Source organism: Saccopteryx bilineata, chromosome 6 (genome assembly GCF_036850765.1).
Source record: "Saccopteryx bilineata isolate mSacBil1 chromosome 6, mSacBil1_pri_phased_curated, whole genome shotgun sequence".
In the NCBI taxonomy this organism is placed as follows: Eukaryota; Metazoa; Chordata; class Mammalia; order Chiroptera; family Emballonuridae; genus Saccopteryx; species Saccopteryx bilineata.
This window is the reverse complement of record NC_089495.1, coordinates 34,018,344-34,038,626: the sequence shown is the minus strand read 5'-3', so window position 1 is coordinate 34,038,626 and position 20,283 is coordinate 34,018,344. Positions and strand designations below refer to the sequence as shown.

General features: G+C 37.4%; 1 protein-coding gene across 5 annotated transcripts in view; it reads left to right on the top strand.

Moving 5' to 3' along the window:
* RNF170 (ring finger protein 170) overlaps window positions 1–18,241 on the top strand; it is a 30,423-nt gene extending 12,182 nt beyond the window's left edge. For all 5 annotated transcript variants that reach the window (XM_066234120.1, XM_066234118.1, XM_066234121.1 and 2 more), the window contains 5 exons: window positions 51–126; window positions 4,533–4,641; window positions 8,777–8,850; window positions 12,513–12,623; window positions 17,539–18,241. In XM_066234120.1, coding sequence (XP_066090217.1) covers window positions 4,572–4,641; window positions 8,777–8,850; window positions 12,513–12,623; window positions 17,539–17,808 — 525 coding nt within the window. In that variant the 5' untranslated portion in view covers window positions 51–126; window positions 4,533–4,571 and the 3' untranslated portion in view covers window positions 17,809–18,241. The remainder of the gene's footprint in view (window positions 1–50; window positions 127–4,532; window positions 4,642–8,776; window positions 8,851–12,512; window positions 12,624–17,538) is intronic.
* Window positions 18,242–20,283: the final 2,042 nt, after the last annotated feature.

Genomic DNA, 20,283 nt, shown 5'->3' with positions numbered 1-20,283 from the left:
TTCATCTGAAAATATTTTATATTCAAAGTTTATTATATTTTATTCAACAGAAATGCACATCAAAACATTCACCCAGAAAACCAAGAACTAGTAAGGGTGCTTCGGGAACAACTTCAAACAGAACAGGTACTATTTATGTAAACATGCGCATGTATATAAGAAGTAGATGTTATTACTCCCCTTGCATATGAAATTGTGATGAAATAGTAATAAATCACTTTTTGGAAACATAATTTTCTTTCCTACTTTAAATTACCTTAAATTATTCTATCAGTTGTATATTTTCAGATTAGGCAAATGACTAATCATTTTATTCAGATGTTTTCATTTTTTTTTTGAAACTTACTTTAAAAGACAGCAATTTTCAGGCCTGACCTATGGGCACAGTGGATACAGCATTGACCTGGAATGCTGAGGTTACTGGTTCGAAACCCTGGGCTTGCCTGGTCAAGGCACATATGAGCGTTGATGGTTCCTGTGCCTGCCCCCTTCTCTCTCTCTCTCTCTCTCTCTTTCTCTATCCTCTCTTAAAATGAATAAATAAAATCTTTTTTAAAAAAGCAATTTTCCTATTATTTACTTGTGAGAAAATAATCAGTCTAATTGTCTTTAATGAAATGTAGTGGAAAAACTATTCTTTCTACAAAGAAATTACTATAAAGGGTAGCTTTTATTCTCTCTCTCTTCTTTTTCCAAGTAAGAGGAGAGGAGATAGAGAGACAGACACACTCATATACCCCAACTGGGATCTACTCAGCAACTCTCGTTAAGTTCGATGCTCTGCCCATCTGGGGCCAAACTCACAACGGAGCTATTTTTAGCACCTGAGGTAGAGATTCTACAGAGCCATCCTCAGCATCCATGGCCTATGTGCTCAAACCAATTGAGCCATGGCTACAGGAGAGAAAAAGAGAGAGAGAGAGAGAGAAAGAGAGAAAAGGGGAGGGGTGGAGAAGCAGATGGTCGCTTCTCCTGTGTGCTCTGACCAGGAATCGAACCTAGGACATCCACATACAGGCCAGTGCTCCACCACTGAGCCAACCAGCCGAGGTCTTTTTTTTTTAATGGTCAAAGTTAAGAAAACTTTTCTCATCTGCCTCTTCTTTGCTTTTAAACAGATGGTCTCTCTAACAACCAGAAATATATTTTATGAAGGCTGGATTAAGTAGGATATTGTACACCATTATGCCAAGATAGCTAACATCAAAAAACAAAATTTAAAAATTTATTTCCTACAAACCAATCAAACTTTAATTCTAGAGAGGGTTTTATCATTTATTCACTCACCAAATATTTATTGAAAATCTACCTTATGCCAGTGTTCTAATGGGCATTGGGAATTCGGTTGTAAACTAAGCAGACAAGAATTCTTGCTTCATAGAACTTAAATTCATTGATGCAGAATAGTTTAAGCATGTTAGTAGTACTCTGTTCCAGAGCTTTTGTTATCAATAATTCATGCTGGAATAATGTTTAATTTACAAAATGATTTCAGCCTGACCAGGTGGTGGCACAGTGGATAGAACATCGGACTGGGACGCAGAGGACCCAGGTTCAAAACCCCAAGGTCACTGGCTTGAGCACCGGCTCATCTGGTTTGAGCAAGGCTCACCAGCTTGAGGCCAAAGTCACTGACTTGAGCAGGGGGTCTCTGGGTCTGCTGTAGCCCCTGATCAAGGCACATAAAAGAAAGCAATTAGTGAACAACTAAGTTGCTACAACAAAGAATTGATGCTTCTCATTTCTCTCCCTTTCTGTCTGTCCCTATCTCTGTCTCTGTCTCTGTCTCTCTCTCTCTTTCACACACACACACACACACACACACACACACACAATTCACATACTATTCTTATTTAATCTTCAAACATAGTAAGGCAACTGTTATTCTCATTTAACATATTAGATCACTAAGATTTGCTTAAATTCACACTAGAATTGCATGACTAGATCTGGATACACAAGAGTACCAAATTGAGGGGGATCTTCCAACTTTTTTTGTTCCACTCTCCCATTCATCTACCTCAAGCTTTTCCTCACACATGGTGTATAGTTCTAGTTAGGATAAAGCTAGTGACTTAGCCTATACTGTGCTGCCTCCATGCTAGCCACTAGCCACATGTGGCTAAAAGTAAATTTTAAAAAATTAAACAAAATTAAATTAATTAGTTAACTAAAATTTAAAATTCAGTACTTTAGTCACATTAGCCACATTTTTTAAAAAAGATTTTATTTATTGATTTTATGGGTGGAGAGTGTAGCAAGAAATATCAACTCATAGTTGCTTCACTTTAGTTGTTCATTGATTGCTTGTCGTATGTGCTTTGACTGGGCAAGCCCAGGGTTTTGAACTGGCAACCTCAGCATTCCAGGTCCAACTGCGCCACCACAGGCCAGGCACATTAGCCACATTTAAGTACTCAATAGCCTCTTGTGGCAAGTGGCCACCATATTGGACAGCACAGAGAGAAAATTTCCATTATTGCATAAAGTTCTGTTGCATAGCACTGGTAACTGGTTTTTTATCAATTAGTTTCCAAAGAATAGTAGTGAAGAGAAAAGGTAAAGACGGGAAGATTAAATGCTATGTTTTTCTTTTTTGCACCATTAAAAATGACATATGCCTAGCCTGTGGGGGTGCAGTGGTTCGAAACCCTGAGCTTGCTGGGTCAAAGAACATACAACAAGCAAGCAATGAACACTAAAGTGAAGCAACAATGAGTTGGCATTTCTCGCTCCCCACTGCCCTCCTCTCTCTGTAAAATCAATAAATTTTTAAGTCTTTAAAAAAATTGACACAAAAGACTATAACATCAAGTGTGACCTTGGCTTATAGAATATTCTAATATTTTAGGACTGTCATAGGACATTGGATTTTAATTATGATTTATTAATTTGGGGTGACAAAAATCTTTGATTTAGTTTATAACTAATTAACTAATACTTAGTGAATTTGATACTTTTATTTTGGTAATTTGATGTTTTTAATACCAGCTACTTTGTTTATAATATGTGTGCCAGGTGCTATAAAAACAGGTTTTGGTAAGTATTTTAAGATATATATTGCATTGTAGTAACATAATTTTGTAGTTCTTGTAGGACTACTATGAGTCCTATAGATTAAAGTCCCTATCCTCATAACACAGTCTAGTGGGTTTTTTGATATCTGGGTGCTTCTTATACTGATAATTCTGTTAATAACATTTCTATTAAGTCACAACAGTGATATAACTGAGATACATTAAAATTCAATAATGACTATTTGAGGGTTTAAGTTCAAGTTACCAGTGGTCTTACATTCTACTTCCAAAATGACCAATATTCTTCTCTGAAAGTTTTTTTTTTTTTTAATTCTGAAGCTGGAAACGGGGAGAGACAGTCAGACAGACTCCCGCATGCGCCCGACCGGGATCCACCCGGCACGCCCACCAGGGGCGACGCTCTGCCCACCAGGGGGCGATGCTCTGCCCCTCCGAGGCATCGCTCTGCCGCAACCAGAGCCACTCTAGCGCCTGGAGCAGAGGCCGAGGAGCCATCCCCAGCGCCCGGGCCATCTTTGCTCCAATGGAGCCTTGGCTGCGGGAGGGGAAGAGAGAGACAGAGAGGAAGGAGGGGAGGAGGTGGAGAAGCAAATGGGCGCTTCTCCCATGTGCCCCGGCCGGGAATCGAACCCGGGTCCCCCGCACGCCAGGCCGACGCTCTACCGCTGAGCCAACCGGCCAGGGTCAGGGCCTCTTCTCTGAAAGTTTAATTCTGGTCTTTTGTAAGATACAGCACACATGTAACACTTGTCAGGAATGAAAAATGAAAAAAAGCTAATACTTTGGCCTGACCAGGCAGTGGCACAGTGAATAGAGTGTCGGACTGGGATGCGGAGGACCCAGGTTCGAGACCCTGAGGTCGCCAGCTTGAGTGCAGGCTCATCTGGTTTGAGCAAAGCTCACCAGCTTGGACCCAAGGTCGCTGGCTCGAGCAAGGGGTCACTCGGTCTGCTGTAGCCCCTGGTCAAGGCACATATGAGAAAGCAATCAATGAACAACTAAGGTGCCACAACGAAAAACTGATGATTGATGCTTCTCATCTCTCTCCGTTCCTATCTGTCCCTATCTATCCCTCTCTCTCTGTCTCTGTAAAATAAATAAATAAATAAATAAATAAAGCAGGAAAAGCATTTAAAAAAAGCTAATACTTTGGAAATAGACATTTTTTATTCTTTAGTTGTGCATTTATTAGCTCAGTCTTGTGTTATTTGGAATAATCTACTCATTTTAATGGAGTAAAAGAGAAACTACTAAATTATTTTAGATTTTTTATTTTTAAATTGTGTTCAAAAAGGAAGGTAGAGACCATGCAGTTTATAAATAATACAACACTATAACTTTTATCAACCTTAAAAGATCTTAAACTATTGCAAATGTAAAATTTGATGAGGATTACATAAGTATTGGCCATATTCTTAAGTATAGTTTGACATAAAGATAACTTTGAAAAGCCTGTGTGTCATGTATCAATATATACACGTACTTTCTCATCAGGATGTACCAGCTGCTGCCCGACAGCAGTTTTACACTGACATGTACTGTCCGATCTGTTTGCATCAAGCCTCCTTCCCAGTGGAAACAAACTGCGGACATCTCTTCTGCGGTAAGGAAACGAAACACTTGGTAACAATGACTGTTTGCACCAAGACCCATGTGGGTACACAGGCTGGATCCCTAATTCTCTCTTTGTCACATTTTGTATTTCGTGACTAGGGCAGGTTGCTCCTGATATTCTGCTCTGCTTATCAGCCACTTTTATTTAGTGTCTGTGGGTTCAAAGATTAAAACAAAACAAAACTAGTTATTCAACTTCTCAATAAACAGAAATGTGTTTATTTGACTAGTAATTCAGGTATACCAATACCATGATGGATTGACTGACTCATTGTTCATCACTTTTGTAGTAATTTCGTTTATTATTCATCCTTCTCAAGGCAGAAAGGATTCTGTCCAAGACCTTCCCTTAGCTCGGCTAACTCTTTCTTACTCTTGAGTCAGCACAGAAGTTCTTAGCCTCTCTTTTTTCATAATCTCAAGAGGGTTGGTGATAGAGAATGAGAAACATAAAGCATGTAGTGGGACAAAAAGGGAATGTTGATTTCATATTTATTATTAGTAAGGGGTGCTTTCTACCCTCTAGAAAGATTTCATAGAGAATAATGAGATACCATATAGTCACTGCTTGTTATGGTCATATGAGATTGGGGAGATTCAGTTATTACACAACACTTTACAGACTTCATCTCATCTATCCACATAAAACCCATGTTCAGAGATGTTAAGAAATTTTACAAAGGGTTATCCAGCTGCTAAGGGACAGAGGCAGGTTTTAAACGTCAAACCCTATGCTCAATTCTATTCTTTGATTGGTGGCTTATACAACTACTCTCTACTTAAGATTTGTTTAATTTTTCATTGCATTTCTTTCTGTTTCAACAGCTGTATTGAAGATAGGGTTCTACTTACTCCCAAAATGCACACAATTTCCGTATAAAGACTAATTTAAAATGTAGCATATAATGACCCTATAAATGACTTTTGTCTGAGATTCATTATATAGAATTCTTAGATATATAGTGTTACTGTTTATGCTGTTGGGAGTGACATATCTATATATTTGAAATCCATGCAATGCAGGATTTTCTGTACCTTGTGCTCATTTAGGAAGTACTGACCAACCCCGTTATTGCCTCATCCAGTAATTCCAACCTCTTTCCTAAGGTTTTTGCCTAAGTAGCTAACAAATTATAATTATCTGTTAGAAATGCTAATGAGGAGCAAAATAATGAAAGATCAGATAGGGAGAATTAAATGGCCATCAGAGAAAGCTGATATTTCTCACTGTCAAACTTCTGGTAGATATTCCTAATCAATTGGACACTCTTTTCTCTGAATCTGGCTATGGACTCAGCCATCATCTAACACAGTATTCCGGGCAAATGTTAGGAATCTTTGAGGTTTGGCAGGCAAGGTGAACTCTATTTGCCAACCCGGGCTTAAGTAATTCACTGAGTGGATAACCCAGGCAATTGAAAGATGGCTGTATTGTGTTCTTGGTTTTACCTTTGGGTCTGAGGTAATAGGGCAGATTGCTTGTGATATCCTGCTCTACTTGTTAGACACTTTTATTTACTGTCTGTAGGTTCAAAGGTTAAAAAAACTAGTTATTCAAGTTCTCAATACACGGAAATGTATTTATTTGAATAGTAGTTCAAAATACATTGATACCATGTGTATCAGGAGCACTGTAGCTCAGTTCCTGTGCATGGAACTATGTAGTTCTGTTCCTTTACTACAGGGAGTTAAGAATGATGCAGCAGCAGACCTCACCTTCCTTGCAGTTGTAGCCCTCATTATTTTATTTAATTCTCCAGCAGTCTCATGAGGTGTTAGTCCCATTTTACATATAAACAAATTTAGAGCCTGACCTGTGGTGGCACAGTGGATAAAGCGTCGACCTGGAAATGCTGAGGACGCCAGTTCAAAACCCTGGGCTTGCCTGGTCAAGGCACATATGGGAGTTGATGCTTCCAGCTCCTCCCCCCCTTCTCTCTCTCTGTCTCTCCTCTCTCTCTGTCTCTCCCTCTCCTCTCTAAAATGAATAAATAAAAAATTAAAAACAAACAAAAAAACAAATTTAGAGAGATCGTGACTAAGATTAAAGTCACTGAGTCATCTCGCTCACTGTCCTATTTAAGTGGATCTCTCTTTTTAAAGAGGGAGAAAGTTGAGGAAAAGGAAACAGGTCTAGCTTTTCATAGCAGCTGTGTATAAACTGACGTGTTTAATTTGCTGGACCACAGTTTCTCAGTGCAGGAAAGTGGCCGTTACATAATTTACAATACAAGGACACCTATACCTCAGTTTGTGAAAAAAAGGATGTGGGATTAAATAAATTAATATATGTCAAAACACACTGAACTTTAGGGTTAGAAGGTAATAGATAAATCTAAGGCATCATTACAAACAGTAATAATACTAACAGATTTATAATAAGTTTTGCTTTCATATAGTGTCTATATGAAATTAGATTACTCAGAGTACTTAATATTATCTAATTAACACAACACTCTGAGAGTAGAGAAAGAATATCAGATAAAGATTGTTTAGCTTTTAAATTCCTCTTTAAATTGTCAAACCATTTTCCCCACAGTCACCTCTGGACAGCCTTTGCTTAGCCCATTGGTTTGCTCACCAGTTTCCTCAGATACCATTTATTTCTGCCCTGGCATTTGCTCTTGGTATTCGTAAAACCTGGAGTGTCCTCTCTCCTGATTTCTGCCTATCTAAATTTTTGCTCTCCTACAAAGTTCAAATCCTTTCTCCTTTGCAGTTTAAGTTTACTCTCTAAGACATCCCCAAGTGTTCTCCCTCTCTGGACTCCTTTTGTACTTAAAATTAATATTCCACAGTTCAAGATTCAGCTACCCTCTGACTGATTTAAGTATGTTACCTTTGATTGCCATTGCTTCTTCCGAATTCTGGACATTTGTTTGATCTGGAAGAATTAGAATAAGGAACAAATGAGAGCTAGGTTGTCAAAGCAAGAGTAAGAACACAGAGAAAATCCTGGCAGTAGGAGGAGACAGGAAGCACTTAGTTCAGATTCACAATGGGATCTGGATGTTTTGAAAACAGGTGTCCTGGAGAGAGGAAAATGAATTGGCCCCTTAAACAACAGACAGTATTTAAAAATATGTCTTATTCATTTGTTACTGAGCTAAAATTTAGTGCTTCTACACTTAGCTCACCAACTACTTTTTGAGAGCTTCCTTTAGGTTGTGTATAACTTTTTTGCTGCTGATAAACACCTTCAAGCAGAAAAATAAACCCACCCAGTACAAAAGTTGATTCAGTAATTGAACTGTATTATAAACTTTATTAAAGCAGACAGCATGTAATCTTTATATACTTTGGTTCCTTTTCACACTACTTAATTTCTTTTATTGATACTTAAGTAACTTGACTTTCTAAACTCATAAAATGGTAGAGGTTATGTTTTTATAACGTATATATGAAATTTCAAACAAAATTTAGGCTGTGATTTGTTGGTATCATTTATATAGTGATGTTTATTTACTATTTTATTTTACATAGAAAATGCAGTGTTTTCTCTTTTTTTAATTTTAATTTTATTTTACTGAGCGAGGGGAGGCAGAGAGACAGTCTCCCACATGCACCCCGACTGGGATGTACCCGACAAGCCCTCTAGGGGGTGATGTTCTGCCCATCTGGTGCCCTTGCTCGGCTGCTCCGCAACCAACCCATTTTTTAGTGCCTGAGGTGAAGGCCACGGAGTCATCTCAGTGCCTTTGAACAAATTGAGCCATGGCTCTAGAAGGGGAAGAGAAAGATATAAGAGGAGGGAGAGGGGAAGAGAAGCAAATGGTTGCTTCTCCTGTGTGCCCTGACCAGGAATCAAACCCAGGACATCCTCACACTAGGCTGATGCTATACCACTGAGCCAACCGGCCAGGGCTGGAAATGTAGTATTTTCTAGAAAGATTCATAGCATAGAAGTAATCTTGCTTTTGTCTAAAAATATTTATATCTTAACTGGTAGTTTAAATAAAGTGGTTTTTTTAATGGCTGGGAATTGTTATTTTTTAATGGCTGGGAATTGAATTTGCCAAAGAGATGTTGGATGAAGTAAAAAAATATTTTAAAATAAGATGATACTGTTATAATATATCAGATATTTAAAAATCAGTATTAATGGGTTTTTTTCTTCCTATTAGGTACCTGCATTATTGCGTACTGGCGATACGGTTCATGGCTTGGGGCCATCAGTTGTCCAATCTGTAGACAAACGGTAATGTTTGTATCCAGAAAGCATCATTTATACGAGTTCATTTTGTAAATCTTTATAGTTTCTGTATCTGACTTCTGAATTATTTTGATATTTTTAGCAGAATTGCCTTCATCCAAAGCTTCAATGATGTCACTCCATTTTTTAAATGTCTTTAAGATACCTCAAAATAAAAGGGAATTCCTTTGGAACTCCTTCAATTGTAAGAATAACAAATGGTAAATGAATCCTCTCCCAGATCCCAGAAAGTCGTTGTTGTTATATCAATCAGCAAAGGAACAACTGAACTAGCTAATCAGCCTTAAGCAAATATCCACTGTACTTCTTTTGAAAAAACAATTGTTTTTCCTATTTAACTTATTATTATTTTTTTTATTTAACTTATTTTTAATCTGCCCTTCTCTGGTAAGGGTCCAGATAGCTTTAAATAACAAATAATAATTTTTATAATGTCTTTTTTGGAAACATAAGCACATTGAATTATTCAGAACAGATTTGACCATTATAGTTAGTCTAGAAGCTACCTCAGGAGGGAGGCAGTCAATTTTTATAAACATATTGAAGACTGAAATGTCAGCACAAACAGGATTGCCAAATTTTCTCAATTTCTTTGACAAAGTGGAAAAAGCAACAAAAAGTTCTTAGTTTTTCAGTTAGTAGATATAGCAAAATAGGACATTCTCTCAGTTGTGTGTAGAGTTTTAGTAATTTCATTTATAGTTTTTAAATTTCCCACTTAAAATAAAAATACACACCTTTCTGATAATGAGTTACGAACATGTAAAAAGACAGCATCTCCTTACGAACTCTTCCCGTGTGCCAAATAAAGGCCTAAAAAGGGTAGTTTCCAAGTAATGGTGTCAGATTGTAGGCATGTACTTACTTTTGCTCTCTCTTGCAACCCTACTAAAACAACAGTAAAGGACTTTGTGTAAAGCCATCAACCTGCAGAGACCAAAAACAAACCAAAATGATATTTCAAAAATTTGTAAAATATAACCAGACATAAAGAAAAGCACACAAAACAAACTAGAGTTCATTGAATTATCACAAAGCAACACTTAAGCAGTCATCACTCAGATGAAGAAACAGAAATTAGCCAACAGCCCCAGAAAAGCCCCCTCAGGAGCTCTCCCAAATCTTCACCCCCTCTTCCTCTCCTATAGCTAACCTCTATTTCACTTTTTTTTTTTTTTTAAGATTTTATTCATTCATTATAGAGGAGAGAGAGAAAGAGAGAGAGAGAGAGAGAGAGAGAGAAGGGGGGGCGGAGCAGGAAGCACCAACTCTCATATGCGCCCTGACCAGGCAAGCCCAGGGTTTTGAACCGGCAACCTCAGCGTTTCCAGGTTGACGCTTTATCCACTGCGCCACCACAGGTCAGGCTATTTCACTTTTAGGATAAGCATTTCCTTGATTTTCTTTATGGTTTTATTACCTTAGCGTACACCTCTAAAATTGTTTAGTATTGCCTGATTCTTGGACTTTATATAAATAAAACCATATGGTATGTATTATTAAATACAAATACATACACACAGAGATATACAGGGGGCAAAAGTAGGTTTACAGTTGTTGGTATGGAAAATAATGCAATAATTAATAAGTAATAATACAAGAATACATTCTGTTTCACATACTCACAACTGTAAACCTACTTTTGCCCACTCCTGACTAACTCTCAGCCTTTGTTCTAGCTGTTTCCCCCCATCACTACCTGTAGAGGAAGGTTCAGGGCTTCTCTCTTTCCTTCTTCCTTCTACATTCCCAAACTCTGTCTCTTTCACATTTACTTCTTTATCACATGGTCAGGTGGAAAATTGTGAGGTTTTGTTTTGTACTGCCTCCCTGGATGATTCTTTATTGACACAACGCAGTCAACAATGAAACGTATTTGCCAGTTATCACCTCTCATCATCTTTAGCTATCTGCCAGGCACCCTGAGACCTGGCCCTAGGGGCTTGCATTGAAGAATTAGTTTCACCGTCCAAGGCGTTTCATAGGGTATATGTACATTATCAAGTGGTATCCTTTGGACCCCTCATCAGTGGCTAGAGTCTAGAAAGGTGGAGTTAAAGTTGTATTAATTTAATAGCTTTTGGTTTTCTAACTGTAGAGTAATTCATCCTGGAGGCAAAACAGGTGGTCAATACATGCTGTGCCTCCTGTTTCACTGGAAATAATAATGCCTAGGCTGATGCCTGACTAGGACATGCTCACCGCTTTCCTCTGTGAATGCATACACTAACACACCAGTAGTCCTGCCTGCATTGCAAGGGCTGGCTTAAGTTTCAAGATTTCTGGACACTAGGGAGAAGAAGTCTTTGCTTTCAAGCATCATTATAACACCTACCACCACGCCTTAGAACAGGCTGTTGAACAGGTCTGCCTCCCCGTCTGTCTTGGGATTGTGGTCATCTACAGGCAAGGCCATGTCTTCTTATTTTGTATATCAAGCACTTAGCACAGTGCCTTGCCCACAGTAGGTGTTCAATTAATATTTACTGGAAGAATCCATTTATATTAACAAATTCATAAAAAAGATAATGCTGCCTGACCAGGCGGTGGTGCAGTGAATAGAGCATCGGACTGGGATGCAGAGGACCCAGGTTCGAGACCTCGAGGTCGCCAGCTTGAGCGCGGGCTCATCTGGCTTGAGCAAAAAGCTCACCAGCTTGGACCCAAGGTAGCTGGCTCCAGCAAGGGGTTTCTCAGTCTGCTGAAGGCCCACGGTCAAGGCACATATGAGAAAGCAATCAATGAACAACTAAGGTGTCACAACAAAAAACTGATGATTGATGCTTCTCATCTCTCTCCGTTCCTCTCTGTCTGTCCCTATCTATCCCACTCTCTGTCTCTGTAAAAAATAAAAAAAGATAATGCTGATCTGCTCTTCCTACCACCTACTGCTGTTAGTCACTCCTTTATCTGTTTGGAGCAGCGGGAAGCCCTAGTTTTACAGCCGACCTGAAGAAGGACAAAAGCAACAGCTGGATGATTTAATCTGTCAATACTCCTTCCCATCTTCCTCTCATTTTACAGCGATCATTTCTATCAGGGGTTTTCAAGGCCTCTCATCTTCAGCTTACCCAAACGTGGTCCTGGGACATTTGTGTGTCCTTACCTCTACCATGGAGGAAAATGGGTTAAATGTATTACGTTATTTATCAAGAATTACCTTTTGGAATATAGGAGGGATAGGGGCTCAAGAGCTTTAGTCATTGCACTAAATTAATCTCTGTATTATGGTCGTAATAGTCAAAGATACTTCAAACACCAGTGAGGATTGGAATCACGATTTTAATCAAAGAAGAGAATCCCTACTTTTCTCTCTCGAGGTAATAGATATTTTTATGTGACTTTGCTCCTGCATGTTTTCTCATCATTCTTATATCTTCAGCTCTAAATAAATACTTTCTTCTTGGTATGGACTGGAAAATACTAGAACCGGTGTTTGGATAAGGTGCCCATTTTATTTTACAGATTTCAGATTACATTTTGCATTGAATTTTATTGTAGGCAATAATCTTTTCCTCCCATGTTGCCCTTATTAAAGGAAATGAGTGAAATTTAAATTCAGAAGCTTCCCTTATTTTATTGAAGAGCACAATATGAAAAAACTGATGCTGCAGAAAGGTATAACCTTTTTTTTCTGTAATATACAGGTAACTTTATTGCTACCAGTATTTGGTGAAAATGACCAGTCTCAGGATGTTGTATCATTGCATCAAGATATTAATGATTATAACCGGAGATTCTCAGGGCAGCCCAGATCTGTAAGTACCATTATAGAAGGTACAAGGGTAGAGGGAACACAATTAAAGCATAATGATATGATAATTCACCTCCTTGTTTATGTGTGTTAAGTTTTACTTTCATCATTTTTGTTATTTACTGAGTTCCAGTAAATACAGTATTAGGCCTTTCCTAAGGACTAATTTTTCTGTCTTAAAAAAGGCATTGTAAAAGTTTTTTTATGAAAGAGATACCAGCAAAAAAAAAAAAAAAAATAGGAAAAATTGGAGGGAAATGTAAAATGATCAACTCTGATGTGATTCTAAAATCGGGTTTGTTTTATGAGAAACTTACCTCTGAGACCTTCTGGAAGAAGTTTTGCAATTGTGTTTTACTCTAAGTTACTTAACTGGCCCTGTTCGACACTTTCCCTTATGTAACCCTGTATGCCATGTTAGCTATTCAAAAGCATTCTATTTTTAAATAACATCAATTCTACAGTTGACCCCTCCCCTAACAAAAGGCATTTGATAGATTTTAAACTGTAACATTTTATTATCTCATTCCAGATTTCTCAAAATCTAACAAAGAATTCTAGAAGTGTGTGTGTAACTGAATATGCATTTCAAAAACCCGAATATACTAAGTACAAATCTAATATGCGGAAAGCCCAGACCTCTTCCCCCAAGCTCTAGACTTAATATTCAACTGCTTAGCTTGTATCTCCACCTGGATGTTCCACTGCTGTCAGACTTAACATGTATAATATTAAACGGATTCCCTCCCTAACTCAGTTAACTCTTTTCTCTTACTGAGCTCCTCCTCTCCCTCATCTGATCTGTAAGTTGTACTGTTGCATTTCTTCTAGGGGGATGCTGTCATTTTTACCTCATAAAAATGCCCTGTGTCTGTAGCCATCATATTAATCAAAATCACCATGATCTCTTGCTTAGAACAATTGCCATGGCCTCTTCACTTTGACTTTTTTCTCTGCACAGCCACCTGAGTAATATTTTGAAAACATAAGCAAGGCCATGATGCCCTTGTGTTTTAAACTTGCAATTTTGGGGGGTAATGTTCCAACACCTTATTGTGGCTTACAAGGTCCTGCGTGACCTAGTCCCTCCTTCCCTCCCTCACTCCCTCCCTGCTTCCCTCTTTCCCTTCCTAACATCTTGTGTCACCCCTTCCTCACCATGCTACAGCTACACTGGCCTCCTTTCAGCTCTCAGAATAGCTCCAAGTCTTTCCACATTAATGCCTTCACAAGTGCCGTTTCCTGTTTGCAATACTTGTCCCTCAGCTCTTCTCATGGATGACTTCTCACCCTTCAGATAGTTCTTTACTAGACTTTCCTCCAGAGTTTTTCCTCTGGGACTGCCCTCTGCACATTTCCTTTATAAGATCAGTCACAAACGCACTCAGATCGTATTTACTGTCTTTCTCTCCATAGACAAAAACTGTCTATCTTGTCACTACTAGATTCTCATTGTGAAATTCAGTGTCTAGGATAGAGTAGGCCCTTAATGTTTACTGAGTAAATTAATGAATTATCCTTAAGATAAAATTGATACTACTACTACCAGCCAAGAGTATAAGCTATTAAAATGCTTTAGTAACAAACAACTCTGCTCTGCTCCCTTGTTCACATTCCTTATTCTATAATGTCATGTACATTTAAAGCTATAGTTTCATCTTTTGTGGGTGATAATGAGTAAATCTTTTAGATGTTTAAGCAACATGAAAACTTAACCCAATCATTGTTGTTCTCCATGGTTACTTGGGAGTCGCTCCTGCTATTTTTGATCCAGCAATTTTTTTTTAATGTATCTCCACTGACAACAATAGGATGATGCTTTCAAAATCAACGTTTCAAATTTAAGAACTACCACTGAACTTTAAAAAAAATATTCATTTATATTTGCAAGTGTGAAGTATACTATTGCTTAATTCTTTTTGTGTGTGTGTGTGTGAAATATATATTTAATGAGTAAGAGAAATGCCAGTATGATAAAGACATTTAGCTCTGACTTCGATATTCCACCTCATTCAAAGTTGGAGTGAGATTGTGATTACTAGACAAACGTTTCTTAGTAACTCATTTCATAGTTCTTGTCTAAGGATTTTGTATAACGTATACCATATGAGCAGTGAAAATTAGCTCTAATAATGGACAGAAAAGTATTGTTAGAATATTTAAAGTAATTTACTATAGACCTTGTGAAAACTGTATAGCTGTTTTGCTTTAAATATTAGTTTCTTCCATAGAGAATATAAAATTAGTATAGGAAGTGATTCTTTGTCTTTTCAATTTTTTATTTATTCATTTTAGAGAGGGAGGAGAGAGAGAGAGGACAGGGGGAGGAGCAGGAAGCATCAATTCCCATATGTGCCTTGACCGGCAAGCCCAGGGTTTTGAACCGGCAACCTCAGTGTTCCAGGTCGAAGCTTTACACTGTGCCACCACAGGACAGGCAGCAAGTGATTCTTAAAAAGACCATTTTTGTTCTTTTGTGACCTGTTTTCCAGAAGGAGTTAAAAGATTTTCTTTATCTGGTATTTTTAAAACTGTTTTCTCATCACTTGCACAATTATTCCCATTCTTGTCTTCATCTTCCTCTCAGTTTGGCACTTCTTAAGTAAAATATATAGAGAGAGTTCGACTTACGATATTTATACAGATGGTTAAAAATAGCTGAGTGGCCTGACCGGTGGTGGTGCAGATGCCGAGGTCCCAGGTTCAAAACCCTGAGGTCGCTAGCTTGAGCCTGGGCTCACCAGCTTGAGCATGGGATCACTGGCTTGAGCTTGGTCACTGGCTCAGCTGGAGTCCCCCAGTCAAGGCACGTACAAGAAGCAATCAATGAACAACTAACGTGCCACGACTGCAAGTTGATGCTTCTCATCTCTCTCCCTCCCACCCCTCAAAAAAAAATAGCTGAGTTGTGGTGGGCAGTAGAATGACCACAGGAAGTGATTTATTTCCTCTGGTCAGTTTATCTTGATTACCAATTCCTGAGAAAGAAGATAATTGTTATATTGAAGAGTCATGGTAAGTCGTTACTAATAGGGCCTTAGACATGTAGTCAGCTAACAACTATACTGTACAAATGAGAGGTTCGCAGTCAGAGAAAAAACTGACTTGCTCAAGGCCATACAAATACAGGGTGAGACAAAGGTAGGTTTACAGTTGTTCATATGGAAATAATACAATAATAAATAATACAAGAGTAAATTGTTTTATGTACTCATGACTATAAACCTACTTTTGCCACACCCTGTAGATGTTAGTACTATATTTTGTTTTTAAGACTTTGTTTAGATGTAATTTACATGCCATAAATGCATCTGTTTTAAAGTATACAGTTTGATTTGTATGAGAGTATAGAGTAAATATAATTACCGCCATGATATAATTTTAGAATATTCATTCTCCCAAAAGCTTTAGAGCCGTTCCTTGCCATTGTCCCATCCCTTCCCCTCTCTCCAGTCCTTGGTGACCACTAATCCACTTTCTGTCTCTATAGATTTGGCTATTACGGATAGCTCATCATTTTATTTGAATGGGAACACATGATATGTGGCTTTTTGTCTCTGGCTTATTTCATTTGGCATACAGTTTTTAAGATTCATCCATGTTGTAACATGTCTCAGTACTCCATTGCTTTTTTTTGTTGCTGTGGTACTTTTGTTTTTCTTTTTCAGTTACAGTTGACATACAATATTATATTAGTTTCAGGTGTACAACATAGTGATTATACATTTACATAACTTACAAAGTGATCACCCCAATAAGTCTAGTACCCATCTGACACCATACACAGTCATTAGAATATTATTGACTATATTCAGTACTTCATTGCTTTTTATTGCTGAATAATATTTCACATTTTGTTTATCCGTTCATGAGTTGATGGACATCTGAATTATTTCCACGTTTTGGCTGTTATGAATAATGCTTCCATTAACTCATATACCAGTTTTTGTGTAGATGTATGTTTTTATTCCTCTTGGGCATATGCCTCATTGTGCATTTGCTGGATATTGTAACTCTACATTTTGAGGAACTGCCAAACTGTCTCCAAAGGGGCTCTACATTCCCACCAACAGTGTATGAGGGTTCCAATGTTTCCACTTCCTTGAATTTTTAAAAATTTGTCATTTGTTAAATTTCAGCTGTGAAAATTATGCTCATTTATGTAAAAACCTAGTGGTTGATGTATGTTTCTGTACATATTCAGAAACTTAATCATTTTCAGAAAGGTAGGGCTTGGCATTCCAAAAATCTTTGTGGCTCCCTTAAACTTGAGCTGAGCAGAATAAACATCCTAAGAGGGGGTCAGTTTCATTTCTGTTCTTAGACTGTCAAAGTCAATAAGGTTGATGTGCCTTTAATATATAATACTTACATATTGTCTGGCAATTTATAAAAGTCTTTTATATACAATACCTCTTTTTAGTTCTTCAGAGTCCTCCTGGTACATAAATACTCAATTAGCTGTTAATTTATCTCTAGTAGATTAAACAGTCTTCCCCAAGGTCACTTGGCTAATAAGTGATTAACTTTGAAATCAAACCTAGATCTATCTAACTTTAAAGCTTAGACTTGAGCTCAAACCTCAGACTCTAATCCCATACAATAGGTCTTCATTTCATTTATTTTACTGACTCAAATGAGAGATAACTCAAGTTTTACATTAGCACATCCTGTATTTTAAATATGTTGACCTCTTAGTTGCTTTTCAGTTATCTGCTATAAGACCTATTTTATAAGAACATATTAACTAAAGAACTATTCTTAAATAAAATGGATAACTAGAAAATATGATGTTCAAGCAATATGTGAAACTCCTTTATTTATGTTAACTGATTTTGTCTGCATGTTGTAAGAAAAGTATAATATTTTGAAGTCTGATACATTAGATGCCAAATCATATTTGTTCTTCCCCCTACCAGATTATGGAAAGAATTATGGATCTACCCACTTTACTGAGACATGCATTCAGGGAAATGTTTTCAGTCGGGGGCCTTTTCTGGATGTTTCGTATCAGGATAATACTTTGTTTAATGGGAGCTTTTTTCTATCTTATATCACCTCTAGATTTTGTACCTGAAGCCTTGTTTGGAATTCTAGGCTTTTTAGATGATTTCTTTGTCATCTTTTTGTTGCTTATCTACATCTCTATTATGTATCGAGAAGTGATAACACAGAGACTAAACAGGTGAAAAAAATGTTTACTAAAATATGAGCTCATGTGTAAAATCAAACAAAAGGACCCATGGCAACATAAAGCATTTGAATATTATCTTACAAACTTAAAACCATGGAATGACAAACATTTGACTATCATTTGGCAAATAACTAGCAATAGATGACTGGAATTTTTACATGTTTCAGGTTCTAATATTAAAGTTAGAATTATAATAATTTATCTTGATTGTGTTGTCTGTCAAGTCTCTGGAAAAAACATGGACTGATATTAAAAGGGATGCTTTTATATCTTTTTCTTTTCCCCAAAATTACTCAGATTAATTGGATGTATAAGATATTGTTAAATGTACATTTTATCCAATTTTTCCTTCTCAGTGAGTACCTATATGATAATATATTGCAATAAGACTCATCTAAATATTTTTGTTATAATAAAATATTGCACAATATTGGGGGAGAGTCGGTGTTTTAGTACAAGCTAAGTTTTGTGCATTTGGAGCAGTTATGCTTTTCCATTCTGATATATCTTTGTAATCAGGTGAAAGTCAATGAAGAAGCTTGAACTTTATCATCTGATTCACATTCTGGCTTACAGAACATTAGAAGAATCAATAAGATATATGACCTTTATCTCCAGGGGGCACACTTGTGTTCTCAGTTATGGCTTCTGAACAAGTTTGGTCCTTTTATAGGAACAGTGTATCAAAGTAATTTGTAAAGGGATTTTTTTTTTTCCAGAACCTGGGTGATATTGCATAGTAGTTTGATGCATTTCTGAGGAAACTAGTTCTTCATGGCTTAAGCCTAAAAGACCTTAGGGTAGTAGGAACACTTTAAATTTGACAAGAGAAACTACTGATGAGCTAGACTAGTAACAGAGTAGACAAATTCGGTTAGTTTTCTCTTGTAATACTGTCCCTAGATGGCAGCAGATAGCCTAGATTCATTAGGTTGTATGCAGAATGAGCAAATGTCCTGTGATTCAACAGGAACGTTATCTTGTTTTTTTATGGCCATACCTAAATTTCTAACGCTGTCTTCTACAGTTTTCTGTTTGAGAAGAACCAAAACCACAAGTATAATGAAACCCTAACTCCCTTAGCTGGCACTGCTCATTAGCGAACTGGATAGCAGGGTGGCCATTGATGCTCAGGGGCATTAGCTTTGCCACCTGCAATCACTGATATTCATACTGTCTATTCATGTATTAGCCTCATTATGTACAGATAAGTGGGGGGGGGGGGAGAAATCTCTAACAGTCTCCCAAATTGATGAGATTAACAATCAACTAATAAGATGCTGATTATCAAAAATAGTGTTTTCTAATTTGGGCCTGGGAACAAAGCTGTTGCTTGTAGAGAGAAAAAACAATAACACTTAAATATAGCGCATTATAATTAAAGCAGTTTCTCACATACTTCTTGTTTTATCTTTAAGACAGTTATGTGAAGAAGGCAGGCATTGTCTTCCTTTTCATAGGTGAAATCCCTGTTACAGATGACAGGGTGTTTTTCTGAAGCCACATACAGATAGGTCGCTGAACTGGTATCACACTCAGTAGTACTCCTGCATGGGTTCAGATAAATGTGAAGGTTCTAATGAAGAGGAGAAGCTGGAGGAAAATGAGAGTCCTTTGGAATCTTCTGGAACACACTAGAGTAGAACAGCTTAGGTGCTCCTAGGGTCCAGAAAGACGGCATACCAAGAGTTCGTGAATCTTAATTCTGAAACTCTTAAGTCAGATGTCTCATAGGGTGGCATACTTCACACAAACACACATAAACACTTCAGGTCCTGGCCAGATTGTTCAGTTGATTAGAGCATTGTCCCAGTACACCAGGGTTGTAGCTTCAATGCCTAGCCAGTGCACGTACAAGAATCAACCAATGAATGCGTAAATGGGTGGAGCAACGAACAATTAAACACAAAAAATTTCAGCTGTAGTTAGTAACTTGAAAAGCTAATGAGTAGGAGTTGGTTACACCAGAGGAGGAATGCATTTCCTACCAATTACAAATTTCATGTGGGGTTATATACCACTGTCATTTTTGAAAAGATTTCATTTTCTGTGCGTATGTTCTGCTTCAAGTGTCACATTTCTAGTTACAATAATTTTATTGTAATATTTGGAATTCCTTATAAGACTTTACTGGTAGAAGTGTATTATACCAACTTTTATAACATACAGAAACACTGTGTGATCTGAATGAAGGCTTGTTAAGTTGAAAAGGGAACATGTGGAAATCTCAGCAGTTTAGACTTGTTTACTGTGTCATCTGTACTGATCATGAATAATAAATGTACACAGTATCTGAGGGAGTATTTAAAGCAAGTAGAGTCAATCAGTGTTTGAAACATAGTAAATGCTCTGATTCAGAGTGAGATCCTATAAATCAAAGCAAACAATTTGGGTTTTTGTAAACATCAATATTGTAACTTTCACAAAAACAGATGGAGCAACCCCAGCAGCAGGTCACTTGGATAGGTCT